Source organism: Saccostrea cucullata, unplaced genomic scaffold (assembly GCF_032062105.1).
Source record: "Saccostrea cucullata isolate Sc308-1 unplaced genomic scaffold, CSIRO_AGI_Scuc_v1 ctg9475, whole genome shotgun sequence".
NCBI classification, from domain to species: Eukaryota; Metazoa; Mollusca; class Bivalvia; order Ostreida; family Ostreidae; genus Saccostrea; species Saccostrea cuccullata.
In genome coordinates, this window is record NW_026925622.1 from 1 (window position 1) to 25,790 (window position 25,790).

A 25,790-nucleotide genomic window follows, 5' to 3' on the forward strand; every position below is an offset into this window, starting at 1 on the left:
GAGAAGTTAAAAGTTTCTAATTTTGTCTAAATCCAAATATCACTTACCTAACAACGTTTCCCTCTCAGTTTTCAACTACTTCATCTCTGCTCGTATATTTTCCTCGATCTTTTGTATCTAATTTAATTTATTGGTGCATAGATTACACGCATACGAGTGGCTGGTCGGAAAAAAATTTAACCTTGTAAATGCACAATTAAACTGTTCAGTTGATGTTTTTGCTCACAAGCAAAGAGAACATTCTTTTACGTGCTCTGTGGCTGCCATAGTTTATATACAGCAACACAACGTTATTCCCATGGGCACCGCCATTACTGAATGTCTCATTTGATAACGGCGAAATTTCCAGCCTTGTGTCCCAAGGGAAGTAAGAGACGCGAGACAGACCGTGGATTCCGACGATGATCTTGTAAATGTGAAGGAATGTCCTCAGTACTCAGTATCTAAGTACTGACTGACATACCTTGGTCTTTCAAAGTCACTTCTTGAACAACGTGCTGAATCGTTGTTGCTGTGCCTACCACTTGGTTACGTCGTCATACAACTTGATAATCATGATAATTAATAAATGACATGATAGGGTTGTTATGACCATCTACGAAATCACAAGGTGTAAAGAAAATTATCAACATGTGGTTCAACTTCACATTGCAGCATTGTCTTATCTGGTGTACATGACAACTGAAATACAGACCATACCGGAAGTGGGACTCGTTTTTAATAGTTACTCTACCTAAATAGATTTTGGAAAGCTTCGGTAACACTGGATCAGCCCAGTCTTCAATACTCTCATCAGGTTGTTGTTTCATTGTGGCGCTAAATTAACATGAGCTGTTTCTGAAATTTCACATCAAGTCCTTGATGCATTTCCTCGACGAGATCGTCAAATTCGATGTCATAATTTCTCTCTGAAATATTTGAGAGAAAAATTCGCTAGATTGATCATTTAAGAAATTCTGGATTTTGGTGAAGAGCCTGTCAAAGACTTGAAATCCAAACAAGAAATACTCAAATTCGATCGTTACTGGATTGATCATAGAGAATATACTAGATTTTGGTAAAGAGCCAGTAAAAGACTCAAGATTCAATAAAGAAATACTCTAATTCGATCGTTGCTGGATCGACATGGTAAAAGAAGATGAAAAGCGACAGGGAATACAAATAAAAGTTGACCTCGAGCTTAACCAGAAATTACCACATAACAGATATTATCCATAATCACTCATGAAAGTCCACAATATAGGGATTATACCCATCTCTTAAGAAGGGAAAATCAGTTAATGTGAATAGGTCAGGCGCTGGTACGTACTGTGTTATTTACATTTATTTATTATTATTTTTAATTAACTTTGTATTGTTAAACGAGAACCAGGTTGTTTATTATATATTATAATATGACTTTCAAGATTGCGCTCTTTCAATAAACACATAAACTTTATTCCCCCTCTTTTAAAGCTTCTCAGATCCAGCCTTTTCAGGATTGTCTTACGAACCGAAAACTGTCTGCAAAAGGATCGGGTACATGTTCAAATAAGAAACATACTCAAACCGTGTGAGAAAAAGTGGCGGAAATCCATTGGAACTAACCTCCGAAGTCGAAGTGCTGTATTGAGAAATTCCAAAGATCAACACGTCATCAACTGACCAATTATTTCTTGACGTCACACTATCAAAGATAAAAAATGGGGACCATCCAAAAAAGAAAATATACTTTTCCTGTGCCGAGTGGTCGCTGCTGACATACATCATCAACAAAATTCATGAGAACGTCAAGACACTGGGAGGGGACTCTTCAGCGCCACTGAAAATCTGGGACTTTCAGGGAAACAAGCGGATCACGGCAAAGCGATTCACAGACAGTTAAATTAAAATCGTGGACTTTAGAGTTTTTAATTTTCACACAGACCAAGCCCTTCCTACAAAATTTGGCATCGTAATCAACGACATTGAATGGGGAAAATTCCAAGAGACCTATCAAGACGTCGAACAGATGGAGCAGTGTATGAAATCCATCATCAAGAAAATTTTGCGGAAGATGATTTTATTCAAAACAAAGGAGCGATGCCATGTCTGTCTTGCAGATCATCCTAGTCAGAAACATCATATGGAAATAGGGTGTCTATTCCCTTGAGGAGAAAAGAGGGACTTGTACCTTAGGGATTGTATGAACAATATTCATCAAGAGCTCGTGGTGAGGGAATTCGAGGAAATCAACGACAATGAGTCAGACGGAGAGAAATACTTGTGCGATCATAAGCCTTTCAAACTGAACTGTATAATCCGAGTGATTTGTTTTTCTTTGGAACTATAATTTTAACTGTGTATATATAGATATATAGATAACTGTTACACTGACATTTAAATCCCTAGGTAAAGAGACGCTTAGAGTTGTTGGAGTATATTTTTCTCATCCTGTAATAATATTTGTCACTCACTATATTTTAATTTTTCTTATCATTAAAAAAATCTGTCATATAGATGTTTTCAATGTATTGTAGATACATCTCAAACATTGTACAAGAAACAAATATTGACGCAATTGATTGATTGATTGTATATTCTTTCATGTCCCTCTCGAGAATTTTTCACTCATATGGAGACGTCACCGTGTGCCGGTGAAGGGCTTCAAATTTTGACCTGTACTCGGCACTCGGGGCCATTGAGCAGTGAGGAATCTTTATCGTGCCAACGCCTGCCGCTGACACGGGGCCTCGGTTTTTAAGGTCTCATCCGAAGGACCCGCAACTTTCACATTAAAGTGCCGAGCGCATGGCGAAGGAACAGTTGCTACCAATTTTAACGACTAGGTCAGTCGCGGTCGAGATACGAACTCACGACCTCCCGATCACGGAGCGAGCGCTCTACCGCGATAGTGGAGAGGAATTTGAGGGTTTTACTCTAGAAGATGCACAAAAATCTGTAGTAAATTACATCGCAAATCTGCTGGCATATGATGTTGCACAGGAAGCAAGTTCAGATGTGGATTTATCCTATTTGTAGTCGGATTCGGACGTGGAATCACCGGAAAGTGACAGTGACGATGATATTGCCTTGGCTGAATGATTATAATCGGTGGACGAATAAGTTGCGGGAAACAAATATACCAGGGTTCACCGATGTCTAGTCCAATAAACATTATCCATGTCGTGAAAAAGGAAATAGACTTCTTAAATTTGGTTTTCACCGAGAAATTTTATATTAAAATGGCAAAAGAAACGAACCGTTATACGGAACAAAACATATGGAGAAAACCAAATCCTGGTTGGTATGAGACAACCCCCTGAAGAAACAAGAGATGTTTGTAAAACACTTATGCCTCCCTCCCCCCAAATTGGAATTTTTACAAGTCCAAAAGGGCATTAACTCTGTCAAAAAATGGCGCGGTTGTATCCAAAACAAAACTTGACAAAGTATTTATCTGATAAATCTGTATACCAAATTTTATCTAAGTATGTGCAACCTGTTGGGACTGGAATGAGATGTTACCTGGAATGAGAGTCGGATTTGACCCTACTTTTACTTCGACAAATTCTAAAGGCACATTATACGGAAAAAGCTTCCACGGAACTTTTCTCAGTACTGGGACTTTCTGTTGCGTGCCTTAATTTTTAGTCAGAAATACTGTTTGCGTCGTTGGAAGAAAAGACTAAAGTGAATATCGAGAATTGCAAAATTTATCCCTTTTATACCTCCCAATGATTACTTAGGGAAGGGCATTTTGTGTGTTTTGATGTCAGAAATAAAGATCTGTAAGGTGAGGGAAGGTAAAGTGGTCTCGCCACCATTTTCCACCGCTACCACGAGAGACGTAAAACGTTCATTGATTCCAATTCCCTGTAATATACATGTAAGACATTCAGCCAAGAAAAAAAACCCTTTTAGTTCGTGAAAGGAGATTTGTATTTTAAACCTCTATTTTTTCCTGAGAATGGTTAGAAGACCAAAGATATGTTAATTTTTAGCTCTACTGGTCAGAGACCAGAAGAGCTTATGCGATAGTAATGCGTCCGTCCGTCTGTCTGTCCGTCTGTAAACAATTTTTCAAAATGCTACTCCTCCTACAGTATTGGTCTGATTTCAATATCACTTGGCACACAAGTAGACTACACTAAGATACATAATTCTGTGTATTGGTTTTTGATTTCGATGAACGGTGTTGCCGTTGTTACTAAAAATAGAATTTTTTGTGAAAATCATTCAAAATGCTACTCCTCCTACAGTTTTGGTCTGATTTCAATATCAGTTGGCACACAAGTAGACTACACTTAGATACATAATTCTGTTTATCGGTTTTTGATTTCGATGAACGGTGTTGCCGTTGTTACTAAAAATAGAATTTTTTGTGAAAATCATTCAAAATGCTACTCCTCCTACAGTTTTGGTCTGATTTCAATATCACTTGGCACACAAGTAGACAACACTAAGATACATAATTCTGTATATCGGTTTTTGATTTCGATGAACGGTGTTGTCGTTGTTACTAAAAATAGAATTTTTTGTGAAAATCATTCAAAATGCTACTCCTCCTACAGTTTTGGTCTGATTTCAATATCACTTAGCAAACAATTAGACTACACTAAGATACATAATTCTGTGTATCGGTTTTTGATTTCGATGAACGGTGTTGCCGTTGTTACTAAAAATAGAATTTTTTGTGAAAATCATTCAAAATGCTACTCCTCCTACAGTTTTGGTCTGATTTCAATATCACTTGGCACACAAGTAGACTTCACTAAGATACATAAATCTGTGTATCGGTTTTCGATTTCGATGAACGGTGTTGCCGTTGTTACAGAAAATAGAATTTTTTGTGAAAAACATTCAAAATGCTACTCCTCCTACAGTTTTGGTCTGACTTCAATATCACTTGGCACACAAGTAGACTACACTAAGATACATAATTCTGTGTATCGGTTTTTGATTTTGATGAACGGTGTTGCCGTTGTTACTAAAAATAGATTTCAAAATGCTACTCCTCCTACAGTTTTGGTCTGATTTCAATATGATGGCACATAAGTAGACTACACTAAGATACATAATTCTGTGTATCAGTTTTTGATAGGTGTTGCTCTTGTTTCTAAAAATAGAATTTTTTGTGAAAATCATTCAAAATGATACTCCTCCTACAGTTTAAATATGATTTCAATATAACTTGGCACGCAAGTAGACTACACAAAGATACATAATTCTATATAGTGTTTTTTTGATTTCGATGAACAATATTGCCATTGTTACTAAAAATAGAATTAAAAAAAAAATACTTTCAAAATGCTTCTTCTCCTACAGTTTTGGTCTGATTTCAATATAACTTGGCACACAAGTAGACTACACTAAGATACATAATTCTGTGTATCGGTTTTTGTCATTATTCTATTAATTCTTTTGTAAAGTTTCATTTTCTCTTTCTTTATTATAAGTACAAACCAGTAGAACTTCAGTCTCGACAGAGACTTCTGGTTCTATTAATTGCTATTTTAAAGTTTCAAGTCCCAGCTGCTACTTTTCTCTTCCTTTGTTTTAAGTATAAACCAGTAGAGCTACAGTCTCGACAGAGACTTCTGGTTATATTAATATAGCCCTTTAATGAAGTTATTTAACTGTAATATTTTACGCCTTTTATGTTTCATAATATTTTTTTTAAGATTGAAAAGGAGGCTTGTGGTTTAACGACTGTCACTACGCCTTCCTTAACGATCCCTGGTACCCGGAGTACTGGTACTGTCCATGGTATCCTACAGTAAAGAGTGGAACATCCGTGAAGGGGACAACAATGATGATCAGACGTCACTTGGTATATGCTACAATTACTAGAACATCCGGGACAACTGTGAAGAAGACCATGATGTTAATAGTGTCGCCGAGGGGACACGCGAATTACCCGCTACACCGCGTACCCATTCAGCATCGTTTGACTTTGTTAGATGGCATGTTAGTTCCTACGATAGGTCCGTAATACCTGCTAACCTTCTCTAGAGGTCCAGAGCAAGTAAGGTTGTGGTAAGAATCGGGTAAGCCAGTATTTTTTGCAGTTAAAGGATTAATCTCCAGTATGACAAAAACCGTTGTTGTCTGGTGTTTGTGCCATTCCTTCCGACTTGCTTTTGGTTGAGGCGGATCGTTCGATTAAAACACAGTCCATATAAGAATTTTATATTTATATAGCCTTTTGTTGATAATATTAATCTTGAAGTTTATATTTCATATAATTTTCATTCCTTTCTTTTATGTTTTATAACTATTATACTGTTTAAAATTGAAGAGGAGGCTTGCGGTTTAACATGTGGTCACTTCGCCTCCTTATCGGTCCCTGGTATCCAGCAGACTGGTCCCGACCTCCGTATTCAACAGTAGAGAGAGCGACAATTGTGGTGAAGACAATATATCATAATTTCACAGTTTGTATTGTGTATATATACATTTTCTTGGGATAAATCTTTACATTATAAATCGTTAACTGGTGATAAGAAAATACCCCTCTTCTTTTCTCAACTAGTACTTCTAGTCTGAAAATGTCTGTTCCATCTCAGCACTTCTTTGGTGAAGTTGAGATGGGTAGGCCTACAGTAGAGAATGATATGAAGACAATAATGTTAATTAAAGGCCACTATCTTCATTCCTGTTACATCTGGCACATCTGTGATGAACACCGTGATGTAAATCAGAAGTCACTAAATTAATTCTGAATCAGTGATTAATTTCTGTCAAGGAGACCACGATGGTGATCAGAGGGCACTAAATAAAGATCATTCTATCTAAGAGATTTTGCACGAGTTTTAAAATGAAGATGAAGAAGTTGATAATTGCTTTTTAATCAACCGTAAGGTCAGACGAGACGTTCCTCAATATCTGTTTTGTATGTCTTCGAAAATATTGAAAATTTTAATAACATTCTGATTCCTAAACTAGTTTCTAAACGACTTTAATAAATCCAAACACTTAAACATTTGAAGTTTGATAAATTTCCGGTGTTGATCTGGGGGCATGGTGGGTTAAACGTTTGGCAACATCAAGAAGACTATATATTTTCTACATAGCCCCTAACATTTGCGTTTTACAAATTGGATTGAATGACCTTTCTTTTGATCCCCCGTAAAGATTGTAAGGAACAATAATTTCTTTGGCGAACTTTCTTATTCACTGGGTAGGTGTGAAACACGTAATCGTTGGGCATCTCATAAGAAGGGACTCTCAAAAATCACCACCAGAGTACAACAACGGGGTTATTGAGGTAAACCAGCTCCTGAATTTTGCATCTGGATCCCTGCCAAAGGTAAACTTTTGCAAGCACCGGGGTTTTTGGTCTAACCTACAGTACCTGAGGCCTGATGGAGTTCCCCTGTCTACAAAATCATGCCGATTGTTGATTTTTCTTCGGTTGTTTCTCTTTCTCTGTTAAATACATGAATTATTTTAAATTTGGTTGGTATGGAAAACATAGGAATCAGGAAAAAGAAAACCCAGTGAGACAAAGATTCGTATATATAGAATGAAAGCTATTCAAGTTCGTTGACCCTAGAAAATTCAGAAGACCACGTCCCCGAATCCATCGTGAGGAACGGGAGAGGGCAAGGGAGGAGAGTCGGAAAACAACAGTCGCCACTTTGTTTTCCCTCATCGTGGATCACAACCCGCGAGACGAGGAAAGTGCAGTTGGAGGATTCCGCAAATGAACAAAATAACATTATCCCTTTTTGTTTAATGCTTTAAAACAAAAAAATCACAAATTTTTATTTCTGTTTTAAGGGGACAGGGAGAGGGGGTGACGGTTTTGGTTTTTACTGTACATGTAATTTGTCCTACATAGAATATTTAGTGCATGCCTTTAATTTCCTTTAAACACATCTGATAGTCATAGCTGATTTTAGAAGTCCAGTATTTGTAACTTTGTAGCTTTATTTGTTTACACATATGCTCGGGTTAAATTTACCTCCATTTTGGCTGTCATTCTAAATTTATTTTGTTTTCTGACTTTTCCTTGGTTGAAATATGTACATTGAACTTATTAGAAATCGTTTTAGATATTCGTATTAATACATGTATTTTAGAGCTAGTTAATTATTATGATTTTCATTGGTTAGCTATATAGTTAATATATATATCGTGACAGTGGCATTTGCAAGGCACTCTAGGTTCAAGAACCGACAGGTTCAAGCTTACTCTTCTTAGCTCTTCGGGTTTAATTCCGGACTGCTCGTGCAGTCTTTTTTTTTAAAGACATGATCCAAATTGTCTAAAATCTAAAGTTCAAGGTCCTTACCTCTAGAGTTACTTTGGTTCAAGGATGAACTAGAAAACTTACCAGTCAGCAAGGGTTCCGCCATGGGGTAGAATTATAAGGGTGCAGCTTACGGAATGATTAAATAATGTACAAAGAATAAGCAACAGCAACTGTATTCTTAAAATTTAAAGATAATTGCTGAATATTCAAAAAACCTGTAAATAATATCCTTGTATTTATATTAGGCAGTAAAGGACAACTTAACATAGAAAGTATATTTCAACAATATATCGAAGCTTATCTTTAATTTATAAAATGTCAGCCTTCAATGAATGCAATTATTATGAAGGCTTGACCTTAACTTCACAAACAAACACCAGTTGCAGACAAAGGTTTTCATTAATCTTAAAGTGACAGATAAAGAAAAGCCTACTAAATTTTCTGCGGCAGGCTTAGATAATTAATCCCAATGGATTAATTGTACCTTTCTCATCATTTTCGTCTTAAGTTACAATAAGAACTTTTTCGGTATTAATGTCAGATAGAATGGGGTTTTTATACAAATACCTTAAAAATATAACAAATAAGTTGCCTTGTCCCTTGTGTAATACAAACTGTCATCATATTTTCAAGGTGATGATCATAATCTAGGAATCTCAGAACCTGGGTTAAATAAAGCATGGTCAGTTTTTATACTATTACATAGTTTGTGGGCTTAGTCTGTTCCTTAGTATTACTTAGGCAAGTTTAAAGATCAGGTTGACCATTTATCTATATACTTTGGAGCAGACTGAGTACACTTTACGTCCATGGATAAACTGGTGCCCGTTACATTTGCTTGAACAAAGAAGCTTTGTATTTACTGTTATGTATGTATGTATTTAGGTCGGGCTCGGTATACCGAGTTTCCGGCCAGTAATAAACGAGTAGCCATCTTTGACGTGTGTTCTCTGTCTCGTCGGATACATAACATGGTGTCAGAAAGCGGACCAAGCCACGTCCGTCTGTAAGAAACAACTCTAGAAAGTCAGTAAGCATTCTGTCAATCAATTTACAATGTCTATTCCGTTCGAACAACCCCCCATGGACTGGTCTCACCCAGAAACCTACAGTGAATTTCTGCGGTTCAGACAGCACGTGGACTTCGTTTTCAAAGGACCTCTGTGCAAATCTGACAAGAAGGACAAAGCCGGCTGGCTAGGAATTTGGATTGGGAAACACGGCCGCGAGGTATATAAAACGTTTGATTGGGAGCAAGGAGATGAAGATGACCCCAAGAAAATTTTGGACAAGTTTGAAGCATACGTAAGACCTCGAAAAAACAAGAGAGCTGAAAGATTCAAAGTAGTCATGTAGATTTTCTTGCTTAAATAATATTTTTGTATTATTATTTTTTTTGTATATAATACAGCAGTATTTCATGCATTTTATGGTTTATTTGAGGTTAAGGATTTCAGATTTATATAAAATAATTTTTACATTTACGTACATAAATTAATGTCAATTCAGTTTGCCAAAAAAAATGTGTTATTCAAGACAAATAATTCAATCTGTTCAATTTACTTATCAAAACTTCATCTGTTAGATATGTTTTGTAACAATGGCACAAAAATGTACTATGATGTAATTTGTTATTCAGAGGTTCAAGCAAATTTGCAGATAGGTGTTACGTTGTTTGCAATTTTCCTTTCATCTTTTTTTAGCTAGTGTCAGAGTCAAGATATACTCAGGTGTCAGTAGATTTTTCTTTGTTAGGGGATTACCCGTGTTAGAGTAAATTAATTGATAATGGTCAGTGTCCGGAGACCACGGTCACGTGATCTACTTAATAGCGATTTCAATTAACGAAACTATTTGAGAACAAAGAAACCAAATTTTGATTGGCCGAAATTGACCAGGGAAGCCCGGGTCTCCGATTTAGATAGCGTACCCTTTTTCGGTCATTCTTATCGGAGACCTGAATAAAGCAGTATATTTTACTTAGCGCTTCCCTGTGTCTAATTTCAGGTAAAATGGTTTATATATATATATATTTATTTCTTTTCTTTTAAAAGTAACTGCAAATTATTATTATGTTTTGTAAAGTTAGTTAAAGTATTTGATTTTGTTTTTAAGAAATTTGAGCTTTCATTCAAAGTAAAATTCTATTTAAAATAATTAATAACACAAAAACCGATTATTCAGTTTTACGGTTTTTATTGTTTAAACTTTTTTATAAAACTAGTTCTCAGTCAATATTCGTCATTATACATGGTTTATTATTATTTGTTTCAATTATTTTGGTTCAAACCAGCAAAGTTCGGAAATAATTTGTTCAGTTTAGGTTTTGGGTTTTACTATTTATTAAACGGGTTTTTACTTTTCACAATGTTGAACAAACAAACCATGCGGCGAGTAAATTTTATATTGTAAGTTCTTAAGTATTTCTTTGATTGATCAAGTAGTAGGGATGTTTTAGATAAAATAATGGTTTTTATAATTCTTCTTATTTTGGGTTAAAGTTATTTATTTTGATAATATTAACTTAAACTTGTTTACATGCTGTCAGTTCGAATTTCCTTAGCCAATGTTTACATTTACTTCTCATTTAATTTAGTGACTTTGTTTCGATTTTTTTTATATAGAGTGAGTATTTTTATATTGTTTGATCACTCTATTAGTCACCAGAGTTAAGTAAGTTAGGGCACCCACCTTTGTAATGCGTTATGCAGATAGAACAAGAAATCTGTGAGCCAATGCTCACTAGTAATACCCCCGCTCTGATGCAAATAAGCACTATCATGTTAATATACTGTTTACACAAGTTCAAATACAGGCAGATGAAGTTGATATCAGATTCATATCAAAATTACACCCACCATATGGCATGCCCCAACAAAGTCGGTAATAAAATTTCAAGCATCTGCTATGAATAGCTAATGAGAAAACTGCTCTGAGAATTTGTCATATATGAAACGGACAGATGCACAGACGAACAGGAAGTTGATATCGGATTTAAGGTCATACGCAACATACATTACCTGTTGGTAGTTTTTCAGGAAATTCTTTATTTAAAATGAAGGTCTACTAAGATGTTCTGAGACAAATTATCAGAATGTATTACCAGGGGTTTTGTACGGAAGCCCTGGAGGGACATTGACTTACTTGTTATGACTTATTTGTTATAACTTTTTTGTTTTGACTTATTTGTTTTGAGATTTTTTTGTTACTTCTAACTAAGTGAAGGTAAGCTATTGAGAACGATTAATTGTAGTTTTGTAGTTAAACGTACAAAACTGATGTGATTACTAAATTTTCATCTGTTAATTACGGACGCCCTTGAGAGATATTGACTTATTCCTTATGTGTTTTGACTTATTTCTTATGTGTTTTGACTTATTTCTTATGTGTTTTGAATTATTTCTTATTTGTTTTGACTTAGTTCCTATGAATTAACTTTGAATTCTTGTTATTTTGAATTTGTTATGACAAGTTTAGCTTACAAAAAGTGGCGTGAAAGATGAAGACAACGTGTAGTTTCAGAAAAAAAGTCCTTGAATTTATTACTAACGACAAAATGAAATACATAGTAGTGATTGTCAGTTTGTCAATCATCATGCAAACTGGAAGTTATATATAAGAATAAAGTAATAACTTTTAGAAAATAAGAATTAAGTTATAACAACAAAAAGAATATTTACTTTAGAAATCACACAAGTACTGGACGTTAAACTACAATTTGTTAATCAAAAATCACAGTTAAAATAGGACTAAATATCATTTTTATCATAAAAGTAAGCCAAGCAATAGGTTTTCAATAGCTTTCTTACACTTAGTTATAACTAGCTATGAAACATTCACAACAAATAAGTCAAAACAAAAAAGTTATAACAAATAAGTCTTAACAAGTAAGTCAATGTCCCTCCAGGGCTTCCGTAGTTTTGGAAAGATAACATATGATGAAAATTTGGCATTTTCCTGTGCAAAATATACCAAAATTCTCAAACATACTTTTAGATGATATTTCTTCCAAATTTTTTTTATAATAGTACTTCAGTAATAGATGATGACATTCTAGAGTTTTCAGCATATGGAACCAGCCTTTTTTCTTAGATTTTTTTGAAAAATCTAATTTACATATTATTTGTATATCTGAGTTACCTCTCTTTGAAGAAAGAAAATGCAATACACCCATACATACAACAGAACGCACTGTAAGTTGTACATAAATTTATGTTTTCATGTTTATGAAATGATTCTGAACAGACAGAATAATTTTTGAATTTCCTGTAACTCTTGGCTTTCCTCCAGTTTTCTCAGACAGCAATGATCTTACCCCATTTTCTTGGTCTCTCTGGTAAGCTAATAACAGGTGCTGAAAATGAAGACCTGTTTCAGCAATTTTGTTGACAGTAAATTTTGATAAGATCTTATTATCAATGAGATTTTGCAATGATAACATGTTTCTCTTTTTCATCATAGAAAAATTCAAATTATCTACAACAAAGTCTGTAGAAAAACTATGCTTCAGCATGGTATGACTTGACACCGACAAAGACAATAAAAGAGTTTGTAAGGCCAAGGCATCAGATTTGGCATCATGAGCATCATAATGTGTCGTACACAAGTCCTTCAACAAATCCACTTGTTTATAACTCTTGCGGCCAGGGTAAAGTTCTCTAAAAAGAGGTAATGTGTCCACAAAGCCACTTATATGTTCTGAGGCACTTATACCGATACAGCTCATCACACGCACCAAAACGCTTGAATCAAACTTGGCATTATGAGCTACAAGCAATACTTTCCCAAATCTTTGGAGCCAGTCCATAAAGTTTTTCACAGCATCTGGTGTCTTCATACACGGAACTACATGTCCATTTTTGTACATACAACCATTCTGTGTAGCAATACCAGACACAGCAGTAGCAGATGCAGAAATTGGTTGAGTCAGTGGCAAAACATACTGACAAAACACATCATCATTGACGGAGGCCCCAATCTGTGTTATTTCACAATCGTCACCTGCAAAAGACAATGCAATCTTTGAGAATACATGTAATAAAATAAATGACAGATATTTCAATTAGAGTGATATTTATACAACTGATTGTTACCTAAACCAGTAGTTTCTAAGTCAAAATGCACAAATGTGTATCGGCCCTCAGTAATAGGAGTAGGTACAGGTTTGCTGAGAGGTGGGGGTATTTCCTTGATGCTGTTTGGATCATTGTTGTTGTTCATGTCCGTCTCCGGTTCATACGTTCTTCCTTCCCTCACTTCTGCTGACTCCTGCGATCTATGCTGGTCCATCTTTTTCTGTGCCCTTTTTTTCTTGTGTCCTCTGTTTCTTTAGTTTTCTTCCTTTTCAGGTCTACTTTTCTGGCATTTGACGAGGTAATTTCACCGGGTGATAACAGCAAGCGCTCATTTACCTACAATGGAATTCAATGAAATATAACGGATTTGAAACTATACAACTGCATGTATAAAATAATAAAGGAAATAATATACATGTATGAAGTTTTATACCTCTGTAACATACTGATGGCCCAAATTTTTCTGGGCAATTGCAGCAGCCACACGGAAGTCATTGCTCTCTGATCCGGAGTAGAAGTTCTGCTTTGGAGTCTTGCTTGCGATGGTGTTGTTCAGGCTCTCATTTGGTTGCGTACTGCCCAGGTCTACTAGCTTATCTGCCTGTGATATGTACAAGCTAAGAAGAGATGTCAAGTCACTCTTTAGATCTAGGTTATTGAGATACCTATGGTATGGCAACTGAATAGGTTTATATGTTAGTGGCGATGCTAAATATTTACACCAGGATTCACAGAAAGTGTGATCACCATAAACGTGTCTTCCAATTGCCTCCAAGTTCTTCTTCATACCTGATGGATCATTTTCATTTTGAGAAATGCAGTATTTGAAACATTTTGACAGGTGTTGAATTGTCTTACTATTCAGTTCTTTGTAGTTCTTACTTTTCTTCAACTCGTATAGCTTATTCGTAAATTGTTTCAGAGTATGATTTCTATCACATTGCTTCTTTAGTGCAGGATTTACTTCAGCTCTAGCTCTCGCAACGGTTGTTGAATCGTTATCCATAATGATGCTGCCAATGTGAATGTTGCTATCTTGCAGATCCTTCATCATACCTGTCATGATAAAATTCTATCATGAATAATAAAGATTCAAAATGATGTTCACTGATTCATACAATCATGAGTAAAACTTGTCTGTACTGTTACATTCAATTTGATATTTTATCAATAAAAAAACATATCAGACTACACAAAAAACTGTCAATGTACAAATATTTTACCTATACACATGTCTGGTTCCATTGCCTTAGAACTGCCCGACCAATTCTTTCTGCAGTCATGTTCAGGGATATCTTTTTTTGTCCTCTCCGCCCTCTCACACACTCTGCAGAACTTGTTTCTTGTTGCATATGCAATGCATTTTCCTGTCTCCTTTCCAATCATGGCAGCATGTCCTAAAATGTAAACAATTTTATGCAATTTTGATCATGGTCTTGCTGAAGAACAATACGTAAATATATAATACTTGGGTTTTTATACACCTTTTATTCAAGTCATTTTGATTTACATATACATTATATTGAAAATTCTTATGTAACTGCAGAACAGTAATTTTCCAAACCTGACAAACTTGAATAAGATCGCCCTGATCCTCTTTTCTGCCATCCTCCGTCAAAAGACACTGAAAGGTCATCATTACTGAAATGAGAAAAATATTTCAAATTATAAATTGAAAAAATGAAAAAAATAAATGCACAACAATTTTTGCATGTAAATTTACCAAGCATATACTTATTACACATTATAATGAATATATATCAGTTGCATGCATTTCTGAAAAGTATAGTTCTCATACCATATTTATAAACCGAAACCCAAGAATATTTTATGATCTGCCTAGTAAAAGTTTATTGGTAAAATTATATCCAGCATTTTCTTTTGTAATGTGTGCGCAATAACAAATACAAATGCCTTTACAAATATTATTAGTATTACCCAAATGATTCCACCTCTGCAGTAGCAAATTCTTTACAACTATTTTTGGCCACATCTTCAACTGCTCTACCAACTTCTCTCTCAGATTTTTTCAAAGATGTCTTTGACAGTGGTGGGATGTTCAATACACTAAGGAGCATAGATAATTTTTTCTCTCCAATGCCTGCATGGAGCATCCCTGCAATGTAATAATAATCATATGTATCAAGATTCATATGATGAATATAACTGTATGTTGAGATGCTTCATTGATCAAATGAAGATAAAATATAAAATCAATATTCAATAATTACATACATACCCAGTGCAACTTTTGTGTTTACGTCAAATGCTCGTATCCCATTATTGTCCGACCGAGAATGGCGTTTTCCTGTGGGAACGTAGTTTACTGTGCTACATAAAGTACACTTGATATGTAGTAAGGAACCAAGTCCATATCTCTTTTCGCCACAAATGTCTCTCAAATTCAAAGAATGTTTACATTTATAACAACCCTCTATAAGTTTATTCACAACAAATCCTAGTTCAAGGATTCTTCTGCCTGTATCCCATTCTATGAGATGTGACGTGTCTTCGTTTTCATCTGGAACCACTTCCTCATCACAGTGTCCGTTTATTGATGGATCATAAGCATAACTGTGCTCCAAAATGTGGATTGGATCTTGTAAATCATCATCTGTCATAAATTTACCATGAATTACCAAGGATATAAAAGAATAAACAATACAAACGCATCTAGATGCTTAAGAACGTTTACTGAAACTAAAATCATCGAATTATTTAGCCCTTCTTTGTTGTTGACACACACCTCAATTTTACGATATTTGCTTACATGTATATAAACAAATCAAGATAACTTACTTGGATCAGGCGGCGGATCGTTAGGATCAGATTGGGAATTTGTTGAAGGGACCTCAACTGTCACATTTTTCTGTCTATTACTTTCGATCGATGTTATTTTACTTTGTTTTCCTTTGGAGATAAATCGCCCTCCTTTATCGCGAATTTTCTCCATTCCAAACAAAGATATTCTAAAATTATCTCTACGTACGAAAGAGCTCTCAAGGGGCGTAATCGAAAGTAAAAATCGAACCCAATACGGAAAAAGTTACGGAATCAATATCGGAACTCTCTATTTTTAGGAGATAGAAAAAATTTGGTAAAAACTACGTTGCGTCTGACCATAAACAAAAATGTATCCCACCATATGGCATGCCTCTGAGAAGATTGTGTTAAAATTTCAAGCATCTACGTTGAGTAGTTGCTGAGAAAACTGTGACGAAAATTTGTTATGTATGAAACGGACAGACAAACAGGAAGTTGATATCGGATTTAAACAAAAATGTATCCCACCATATGGCATGCCTCTGAGAAGATTGTCTTAAAATTTCAAGCATCTACGTTGAGGAGTTGCTGAGAAAACTGCGACGAAAATTTGTTATGTATGAAACGGACAGACGCACAGACAAACAGGAAGTTGACTTCGGATTTGAGCAAAAATGTATCCCACCATATGGCATGCCTCAGAGAAGACTGTGTTAAAATTTCAAGCATCTATAATGAGTAGTTGCTGAGAAAACTGACGAAAATTTGTTTCGGACGGACACACAGACAGACAGACAGACACACAAGGGTAAAACAGTATACCCCCCTCTCCTTCGGAGCGGGGGTATAAATATAATTTTAGTTGTAACTGGTGACTATATATATTGTTAATTCTTATCGGAGACCTGAATAAAGCAGTATATTTTACTTAGCGCTTCCCTGTGTCTAATTTCAGAGTAATCGTCCCAAACCTATTTGGACTGGACATTACGTCATTAAGGGTCCTCTACACTGCCAGCGAGTCAAGTTCCCCAACTATTCAAATCGTACAAAAACACGACACGATACCTGGTGGAGTAGATCCAAAACCCGGAGTTTATGAGATACAACTTAAGGAAAAGGAGCGCCAAGATGCCCACCCCATCCAATGGAGGACGCGAGTCACCAGTGGAGAACCAGAACACAGAGTTGGAGCAGATGAGAAAGATGTTAGAGGAACGAGAGAAAGAGATCGCAGCCCTTCATGAAAAGAATGAAGAATATCAACTTAGAGAAATGGAAATACGTCGACGAGAGTCTAGACAGATCCAAGCCAGAGAGGAGGAGATCGAGAACCTCCAAGATCAGCTAAGACGGGGGAGCTCAAGACAACCACCCACAACCCAGTCTCATGCTACAACGCCTAAAGTAAAGTTAGACAAATATGACGGCAAGACGTCCATCATCCAGTGGTGGCTTAAATTCATAACCTTCATCAACCTGCAACGCCTGACAGAGAAAATGACCATTGAGACACTACCATTTTATCTAGCCGGAGCCGCTGAGTCGTGGTTCTTTTCTCTTGATGAAGCAGTAAAACATTCTCTTTCCACCATCAAGGAGGCCATCCATCAACGATTCCAACCATCCTCCAGAAACAATCTTTAGCTGATGGATGTGAAACAAAAACAAACCGAGTCGGTGGAGGATTTCATCCATAGGGTAACTCAGATGACTACCGATAGACGGGTGGACCAGGATTGGCTAATCACTGTCATTATGAATGGCCTGAAACCAGACATTGGAGCCGACGTAATCAAGGTGGACCCAAAATCCCTGTAGGAGCTGAGAAATGTGGCCGCCCGAGCAGAAGTTGCCGAGAGACGCCGGACCAACTCTCCTGCCCTGCAGGAGAACACTAACCTTGCTCTTTTAGATGCATTACAGGAAATTAGAGATGACATGAGAGCCAACCAGAGGAAGTTTTCCCCTCAGCAGTCCCGACGTCCTGGAAAGCCAAAGCAGCATCAAGGATACAGACCACCACCTCCACAGGCCTATCAACAGTCACCCCCGTGGCCTCAGCAACCACCAACCCAATGGCAGCAACCACCACCACCACCCCCTGGCTCACAGCCCGGATACAATCGACCACCCCAGCCTTACAACAACAAGGGTAAGTTTTGTGATTCTGTCTCTAATGATGTTTCATTGATTAGGTGTTTTTATTGTAGAGAATTAGGTCATTTAAAGAAAAATTGCCCACAAAGACAGTCTCAATACAATTCACAATACACACACCCATCACAGTCATCTTACCCACAGTCATCTTACAATCACGATGCATACATGTCACAACAATAGGGGTGCGTGCCTGTCTTTGGAAGCCATTCTGAAGATAGGCAACACACAGATTCTATCCCACAGGTGAATTTAGTTGCTCACATGACCAAAAACACAATCCCTATTTGGGTGGGTGGTCGTAATACAAGTGCTTTAATTGACTCGGGTGCCTCTGTTACCATTATTAACAAAGAATTCTTATCAAAAACTAAGTATGCAAAACAGCAGTTGCTCCCTCCCACATTTCAGTCTGTCAAAGGTGCTAGCGGAAAATTACTCCCAGTTTTAGGCCAGATAATGTTAGAAATTTTTATTAATGGCCAGGAATACAAATCCAAAACTCATGTGGTAGATTACATTCATCATGCATTTATCTTAGGTGTAGACTTTTTGTGCGCTCATGACACAGTCCTAAGGTTTTCAACGTCAAATACATTGCATATCCCTGACCAGTATGGTGAGAACAATGTTTGTGTGATAACCACTGAAAATGGTTATGCTAGGGCAAAATACCCTGTTACTATTCCCCAGAGGTGTGAAATGAACATTTTAGTGCATATTTCTCGCCATCAAAATGGTGACCTTGTTTTGTTAGAACCTCACAAAGATTTAGAAACTCTTAATCTTTCAGCTGCTAGATGTTGTGTACAGGTAGACTGTAGTCGTGCTTTTCTTAGAGTGATTAACCCCACTTTTGAAGATGTTGAATTACCTATCAATTTTGTAGTAGCTAATGTGATTGACATAATCATGAAAGTATTTTGTCTTTAGAGAGAGAGACTAAACTTGCAAGTGCTTTGAATCCAGACAAATCAGAAACCCAAGTAAAATCTCAAAATGAAATTCAGTTTGATTTAGAAAATTCTGATTTAGACTCGAATCAAAAACAAATTTTGCTGAAATTCTTATCAAAATACAGAGAAAACTCTGCTCTTGATCTGAGTGAATTGGGACGGACGAGTGCTCACAAACACAAAATTGAAATTAAACCAAATTCAAAACCTGTTCGGCTTCAATTCTACAGAACATCCCCACAAGCATCTAAAGAAATTGAAAAACAAGTGTCAGAAATGTTGAAACATGATATAATCCAACCTTCAAATTCAGAATGGCACTCGCCAGTGGTTTTAGTAAAGAAAAAGAATGGTAAGTTTCGGTTTGCTTGAGATTATCGAGCACTTAACAAAATTACTGTGCTAATTGGTGCAGATATTCGGGTAAACACCACCTCTCATGAAGCTAAGCGAGTATTCCCCAAATTTCGAAGTTTCCGAGTAGGACCAGCTTTAACATTGGACTGACATGCAGTTCCGACCACAATGGCAGGTTTCAGCGCCGCTTTGCAGCAGATGTAACAGACGGCATTACTCCGTCTGCAACGCCTTGGAGAAACGCTGTCATAGATGTGGAAAAGAGGGACATTTCAGCAGAGTGTGCAAAGAACCTTCATCCCGCGCTGTAAAATCAGTTGCAAAGAGGAAAGGAGATACCTAACGATTGCAAGACTACATCAGCAGGAAAAGTTTGGTCCGGGTACTTCCGTTTGCAAGTTTAAGTGATTCAAAATTTAAAGAGTGCGTTAATTTAAAATCAGTGTTCACAACAGAAGTTCAGTGCGTGATACAAGATCTCAAGTATTCTAAAGCATTAATGAAAATGGACATCGAACTTCTGGAATGGAAATTACAGGAGAAGTCAAAGGCCATCGGTGAAAAAGACCGGCAGATACAACTGTATACAACGTACTCAAACCACGCCGTGTCGGGCTTGAAGAAACTTTTCGAACGTGTTTCCCATTACAACTGGCTTGTGGAAAATTATGAAATGGAAAATATCGTTCTAAGATCCATCAAACAGAACTGCGTGTGTAACCGAGATGCTAAAAACAGTAAACTTGCCAGAGAGGAATATAGACAGTTTAAAAATTCTGAAATATACAAAGAAATTCTGAACACTAAATTTTGAATGTTTTTGACTTAGCTATATGTTTAATTTTGTACTGTTATACACGTGTGATTTTCTTTTTTAAGTTTGAGGACAAACTTTTTGTGGCAATGGGAGAATTGTCATGTACAAATTTTAATTGAAAAATTCAAATTTTTGTAAAGGACAGGTTATCACGATGAAATTTTATTGTTCTAAAAGATTTTTCTAGTTTCTGAAATTAAGCTTATGTTTCATGTTTTTAAAACAATTTTTTCTAAACTTTAGAGCTTTTCAAATTATTTTCTTTGTTTAATTTACGTCTCTTGATCTTTATTAAATTATTTCACCGAAATTTCAGTTAATCCAAGCTAATTGGTTTTTAACACGTGTAATCGTTTGATATCGCTAAATTATCTGTAGGCAAAATAACATCAAAAGGGCGTAATCTGGCCCTCAATTATTTTGAGGTTTTACTCAAGTGTCAAAACTTTTTACTTATTTATCTCCAAATGTCATTTTTACACATGTCATATTCTAATTGTTATATATACTGTTCAATTTGATTTGTATAATCAGTCGGAATCGGACAGCCGTCCCGAGCACACCGACCTGTATCAAAATTTGTCAGTTCCATATTAAAAGTTAAAACGCCGGTCGGAGTTTGTCTTGAATCTGTAAAATAAGACCCCACTGGAAAACGTGAACGGCGTATTGCTCGCTTGAAGAACTGCCAATAGAGTTCCGTATCGACACGGGAGCTAAATGTAATGTAATCGTCAAGGCACAGTACACAAAAGCAGAACTACATGGAAATGAACATAAATCACATAAAATACTGCGTTCATTTACCAACCACACCATTCGTCCAGAATTTTGTGTTGACTTACCGCTTGCTAGTCGTGTTGGTGACGCACAGATTAGCACCAAGTTCGAAATAGTCAACGTTCCCAAGGTAAACGTTATCACAGGTTCTACAGCTGAAAAAATTGGGTCTCATTACACGCCTGGACACTGCCGCATGCAACTCTGTACAGTTAGAAGAGTTCAGTGACTTCCCCGATCTTATTCGTACTACTGGAACATACCATTAAAATTGATCCTAACGCCAAAGGTGTGATCCATCCAGTGCGCCGTCAACCAGCTTCAATTAAGCCACGAATCATTAAAAAACTGAGAGAAATGGAAGCAGATGGATTCATTACCCCTGTTGAAGAGCCTACTGACTGGGTTAGCTCTATGGTCGTGAGCCTCCGGAACAACAAAGTTTAGTATGTCAGCATGTTACAAGAAAATGTTCAATACAGGACTGCTTTAAGAGTCCAAATTGCCAGTCATTTTTTTTTTGTTTTTGTGTGTAACATGCTGACATACTAAACTTTGTTTTTGTGTGTGAAAAGGGAGATGCTTGTCTGAGGGCATCGTACCAAATGACTGGAGAAAGGCCAATGTAACAGCTATTTTCAAAAAAGGTGAGAGATTCAAAGCCTCAAATTACCGGCCAGTTTCCTTAACATGCATATGCTGCAAGCTGTTAGAGCACATATTGGTCAGTAACATCATGAACCACATGGATAGGTACAGCATATTATCAGATGTGCAGCATGGCTTCCGGGCACGAAGGAGTTGTGAGACCCAACTACTCACATTATTTGATGACCTGGCAAGAGCATGGGACAAAGGTATCCAACATGATATGGTTGTATTAGACTTTAGCAAGGCCTTTGACCGCGTCCCACATGAGACACTTCTCACGAAGCTACACCACAGTGGAATCCGCGGTAACACTCATGTATGGATCCGCTCTTTCTTGACTGGGAGATCCCAGCAAGTGGTGGTGGAAGGAGCCACATCAAAGCCCGCACCTGTCATAAGCGGAGTCCCACAAGGGAGTGTGCTTGGGCCTGTGCTCTTCCTCACCTTCATCAATGACCTGCCATCTTGTGTCAATAGCCATGTGAGATTATTTGCTGATGACTGTGTCCTTTATCGCCAGATACACAGTCAGGAGGACTGCGAACAACTCCAACAAGACCTACACCATCTAGAGGAGTGGGAGAAAACGTGGGGAATGGATTTCCATCCAGACAAGTGTAACACCATGGTGTTCACCAGATCCCGCAACCCGCATCTCTACAGCTACTCACTGAAAGGTCAGATGTTGGAGAATGTAGAGACCACCAAGTACTTAGGGGTATGGATAACTACCAACTTGTCATGGAGGGTCCATATTGATAAGACAGTTAAGAAGGCGAACTCTACTCTTGGCTTCTTACGTAGGAACCTCAATATCACCAATGAGAAGACCAAGACAGAGGCATATATGGCACTAGTTCGGCCCACATTGGAGTACTGTGCCTCAGTATGGAATCCCCACACAAAGGATCACATCCACCGACTTGAAATGGTCCAGAGGAGAACTGCTAGGTACGTCACAAATAGATACAGGAATACCAGCAGTGTTACAGACATGCTAGACAGTCTCCAGTGGGAATCCTTAGAGAGCCGTAGGACCAAGGCACAGCTCGCCATGTTTTATAAGGCATGGAAAGGCCTGGTAGATATCCCGCTATCTCAGTATGTCACTCCATCATCAAGTCGAACCAGATCCACCCATTCCTACAGATTCCAGCATCATCAGTGCAGAACCAACATCTATAAGTTCAGTTTCTTCCCCAGGACTATCATAACCTGGAACACTTTACCAGCATCTGTTGCTGAGGCCCCTGACTTGGTACACTTCAAGCAGGGGCTTTCATCACTTTCCTTCTAGATGGCTCAGGGAGCAAGTAAGCTCTAGTGAAGTCAGTAGGCAATGCCGGGGAGACCTCTACTAGTAAGTCTCAGGGCCGCTACGGTTACCGGACTGGCTGCTGACAGAAGAGCTGAAAACTTCCTTCTTTTACCTTTTAACCGTTTTTACATTTTAATCTTTCTTACAATGTTGTCAAAGCGCTGCGCCGTTGAGTAATCGTCAAAGATGACGGACCAACGTACCATGTAGATGTAGATGATATGTTATGTATGTATGTATTTAGGTCGGGCTCTGTATACCGAGTTTCCGGCCAGTAATATTTGATGTGTGTGTTCTCTGTCTCGTCGGATACATAACATTTACATCCCCTCCCAATATTGCCATTAAGTTACATGATACGCTAGTAATATAATATCGAAAGCCAAGTAATGTTGTTCAACATTACAAACGACTTCATTCTTCCTGCCAAACTGCTTTAACACATCTTTGTTACAACAAATCAATAAGTGTGGTGAGGCAATATTATCCTTTGTTGTATTGAATTTGCATAATCTTTACGAATTCTGTAATTTATTACGAAATAAATGAGAACGAGTTGGCATATTAGCTTAACCGTCTTTAAAGATAACTTGTACATGGTATATTTCGTGTGCTTTATAATGATTTTTTTCTATTGGATTTTTATTACGAAAGAAAACAGGAACGAATTAGTTTATTAAGTCTGAAGTTCTTGATGACAACTCGTACTATATATACTTCGATTCAAATTCGGAATTAAATACAATCATACTTGAATTCGCCTTAATGACTTCATGTTTATCAATATTTATTTTTACTTAGTTCCGAAATCAAAATGCTCTTAATGTAAGAAATTCATATAATTTTCGGGAACATTTAATCCGTTAGTTGCCCCTATGCATTACATAATGCAGAAGTAAGGTTGATGACTACAACGTTTACAGTCAGCGGGAAGGGATCAAGACGGGTGTCCTGTAACGAATGAAAAACTTTCATTGACAAATGAAGACAATAACGATTTTTTTTCCGGATGGCTGAACGTGTCAACAAATACCGGGTTAGCTTGTCCTCTACGCTGTGCGTATAAATATCCAGGGAATAAATGAATAATACACATATTTGTAGCGCTAATGAACGGTAAAGCTCTCTACTTGAATAATCCAAGTGTGAGATAACTCCAGTTTTATTATGGCGTCGAATGGATGCATCCGCAATAGAAAATAGCAACAGCTGTAAACCAATTTCTTTTAAAACGTTCACAACAATAGCTTGAATATAAAATTAAATAAATTGTATATTCAATTAATTCTACTACAAAACAACCATATTATATTTATACGGAAATGTCTCCTTTCACAATACGGACATGACCGTCTTCGAAATGTCTCGGCACCTCCTTCAAGATTTCACTAGCCAATCAATTACGTCGGGATTTAGATCCTCCGAATAAAGGATATGAAAGTCTAGGTTACGCCTAACTGTCTTATTTAACACAAGACAAATCGTTGATCTCTGCGTGAGATCAGTTTCGTCAGCGTCCTGATTTTCACAGCTATAATCACTGTCACGATCACTGGAATAGTCACAAGCACTCAATTCTGTCTGGCTGTCATCGTCCACAGAGATAACTTCCCGGGTGTCCGCCGACTCATCTTCTAACATCTCTACGATACAGTCACTTGTGAAGTCAGAACAATTGTGAAGAATATTTTCTACAAGAGTCTCATCAATTTCCAGCAGTTCTGATCCAAAGGAAATGTCATCCAGAAAATGTTCATTGGTCAACTGAGTCTGCTGAGCCTCACGGTAGGTTTCCTCGTTTTCATTTCTGTTGAGCCTCGTATTCATCAGACGAAATGTCATCATATAAGTCACTATGAACACCGGTTTTCGGGATTCCATGAAGCTGTTTCTTTGAATTTTCCGCCGCGGGGTGTTTAAGGCCTCATCGACGAAATGGTGGTCTAACTTATGCACACTATTAAGATTTTTTTTTTTCAGATTTGATTTTTTGGTGAAGAGTTTCTGGAACTAATCACATTTCAAAACAATCAAGTCACTACTATGCTGTTTGCGATGATGCTGGATTAAGTTACTAATTGTTGAAAACACACCCACAATACACAAATTATCTGGAGAATGGTCAGTTGGTACCGAAGTGGTCTTATTACTCTTTCAAGAGATGTTGTTCTAATAACGGCTTCTGATTGGCTTTCGGCATAATGATATGACTGTTCCACTGTGACAGACTCGGGTCGCGTCTCTGGCTGTAATTTCAATCGTTCGGTAAGTGACATCGGTCTCTCGCTCGCTGCTGGCACGCGACGTCGCGGGGCACTTGCTGCCAGTTGTACATTCGGATTCAGGAGCCAAGCACGATTGTTTATTCCCCCTGTCCCGTCCCTACTAAAGCTTTTTAAGATCCTTAAATTGTGGGTCTATGAGACCTGTCAGGATTATAGATAAATCTAAAAGAGGCTGTGATTTCTAGTTGATTGCTGTTTCAAAATATGATTTAGCGAGTCTTAATTGTTGTTAGTCCATGGATTATCAACGAATCCAGATGCCATCGGCTTGTTCACTTTTTCTTTCAAATTAGTATTTAGTTTGTTTTACTTCTGGTTATAGTTCTTTTTCCCTTCAGTTTTCTAGGCTTTTGGTTCAGCCTTGAATGAAGTGGAAACCATTTTCATTGAAGTAAAAATTACCAAGGAAA

The 25,790-nt window shown here is 37.2% G+C and overlaps 3 protein-coding genes across 3 annotated transcripts; 1 reads left to right on the forward strand and 2 right to left on the reverse strand.

Annotated features, from left to right (window-relative positions):
• Window positions 1–10,591: 10,591 nt before the first annotated feature.
• Window positions 10,592–18,101, forward strand: LOC134269370 (uncharacterized). The gene is made up of 2 exons (XM_062751567.1): window positions 10,592–10,626; window positions 17,012–18,101. The coding sequence occupies exon 2, from the start codon at window positions 17,155–17,157 to the stop codon at window positions 17,701–17,703; it is 549 nt and encodes a 182-aa protein (XP_062607551.1). The 5' UTR covers window positions 10,592–10,626; window positions 17,012–17,154; the 3' UTR covers window positions 17,704–18,101.
• LOC134269371 (uncharacterized) lies at window positions 12,429–13,438 on the reverse strand. Its single transcript, XM_062751568.1, has 2 exons — window positions 13,312–13,438; window positions 12,429–13,219 (listed from the first exon to the last, which is right to left on the reverse strand). Exons 1-2 carry the CDS (start codon window positions 13,436–13,438, stop codon window positions 12,429–12,431), a joined length of 918 nt encoding a protein of 305 aa, XP_062607552.1.
• Window positions 12,512–16,246, reverse strand: LOC134269372 (uncharacterized). The gene is made up of 8 exons (XM_062751569.1): window positions 16,093–16,246; window positions 15,533–15,907; window positions 15,232–15,409; window positions 14,858–14,934; window positions 14,517–14,690; window positions 13,727–14,349; window positions 13,312–13,629; window positions 12,512–13,219 (listed from the first exon to the last, which is right to left on the reverse strand). The coding sequence occupies exons 1-7, from the start codon at window positions 16,244–16,246 to the stop codon at window positions 13,471–13,473; spliced, it is 1,740 nt and encodes a 579-aa protein (XP_062607553.1). The 3' UTR covers window positions 12,512–13,219; window positions 13,312–13,470.
• Window positions 18,102–25,790: the final 7,689 nt, after the last annotated feature.

Bases quoted from the DNA above. Each gene is read 5' to 3' on its own strand.
- LOC134269371 (XM_062751568.1), bottom strand. From the start codon at position 13,438: ATGAACAACAACAATGATCCAAACAGCATCAAGGAAATACCCCCACCT. The intron at 13,220-13,311 runs GTAACAATCAGT...TGTCTTTTGCAG, and splicing joins CTTAGAAACTACTGGTTTAG to GTGACGATTGTGAAATAACA.
- LOC134269372 (XM_062751569.1), bottom strand. From the start codon at position 16,246: ATGGAGAAAATTCGCGATAAAGGAGGGCGATTTATCTCCAAAGGAAAA. The intron at 14,691-14,857 runs GTTTGGAAAATT...TTTACATTTTAG, and splicing joins ATCTTATTCAAGTTTGTCAG to GACATGCTGCCATGATTGGA. The intron at 14,350-14,516 runs GTAAAATATTTG...TTATCATGACAG, and splicing joins GGAACCAGACATGTGTATAG to GTATGATGAAGGATCTGCAA.
- LOC134269370 (XM_062751567.1), top strand. From the start codon at position 17,155: ATGAGATACAACTTAAGGAAAAGGAGCGCCAAGATGCCCACCCCATCC.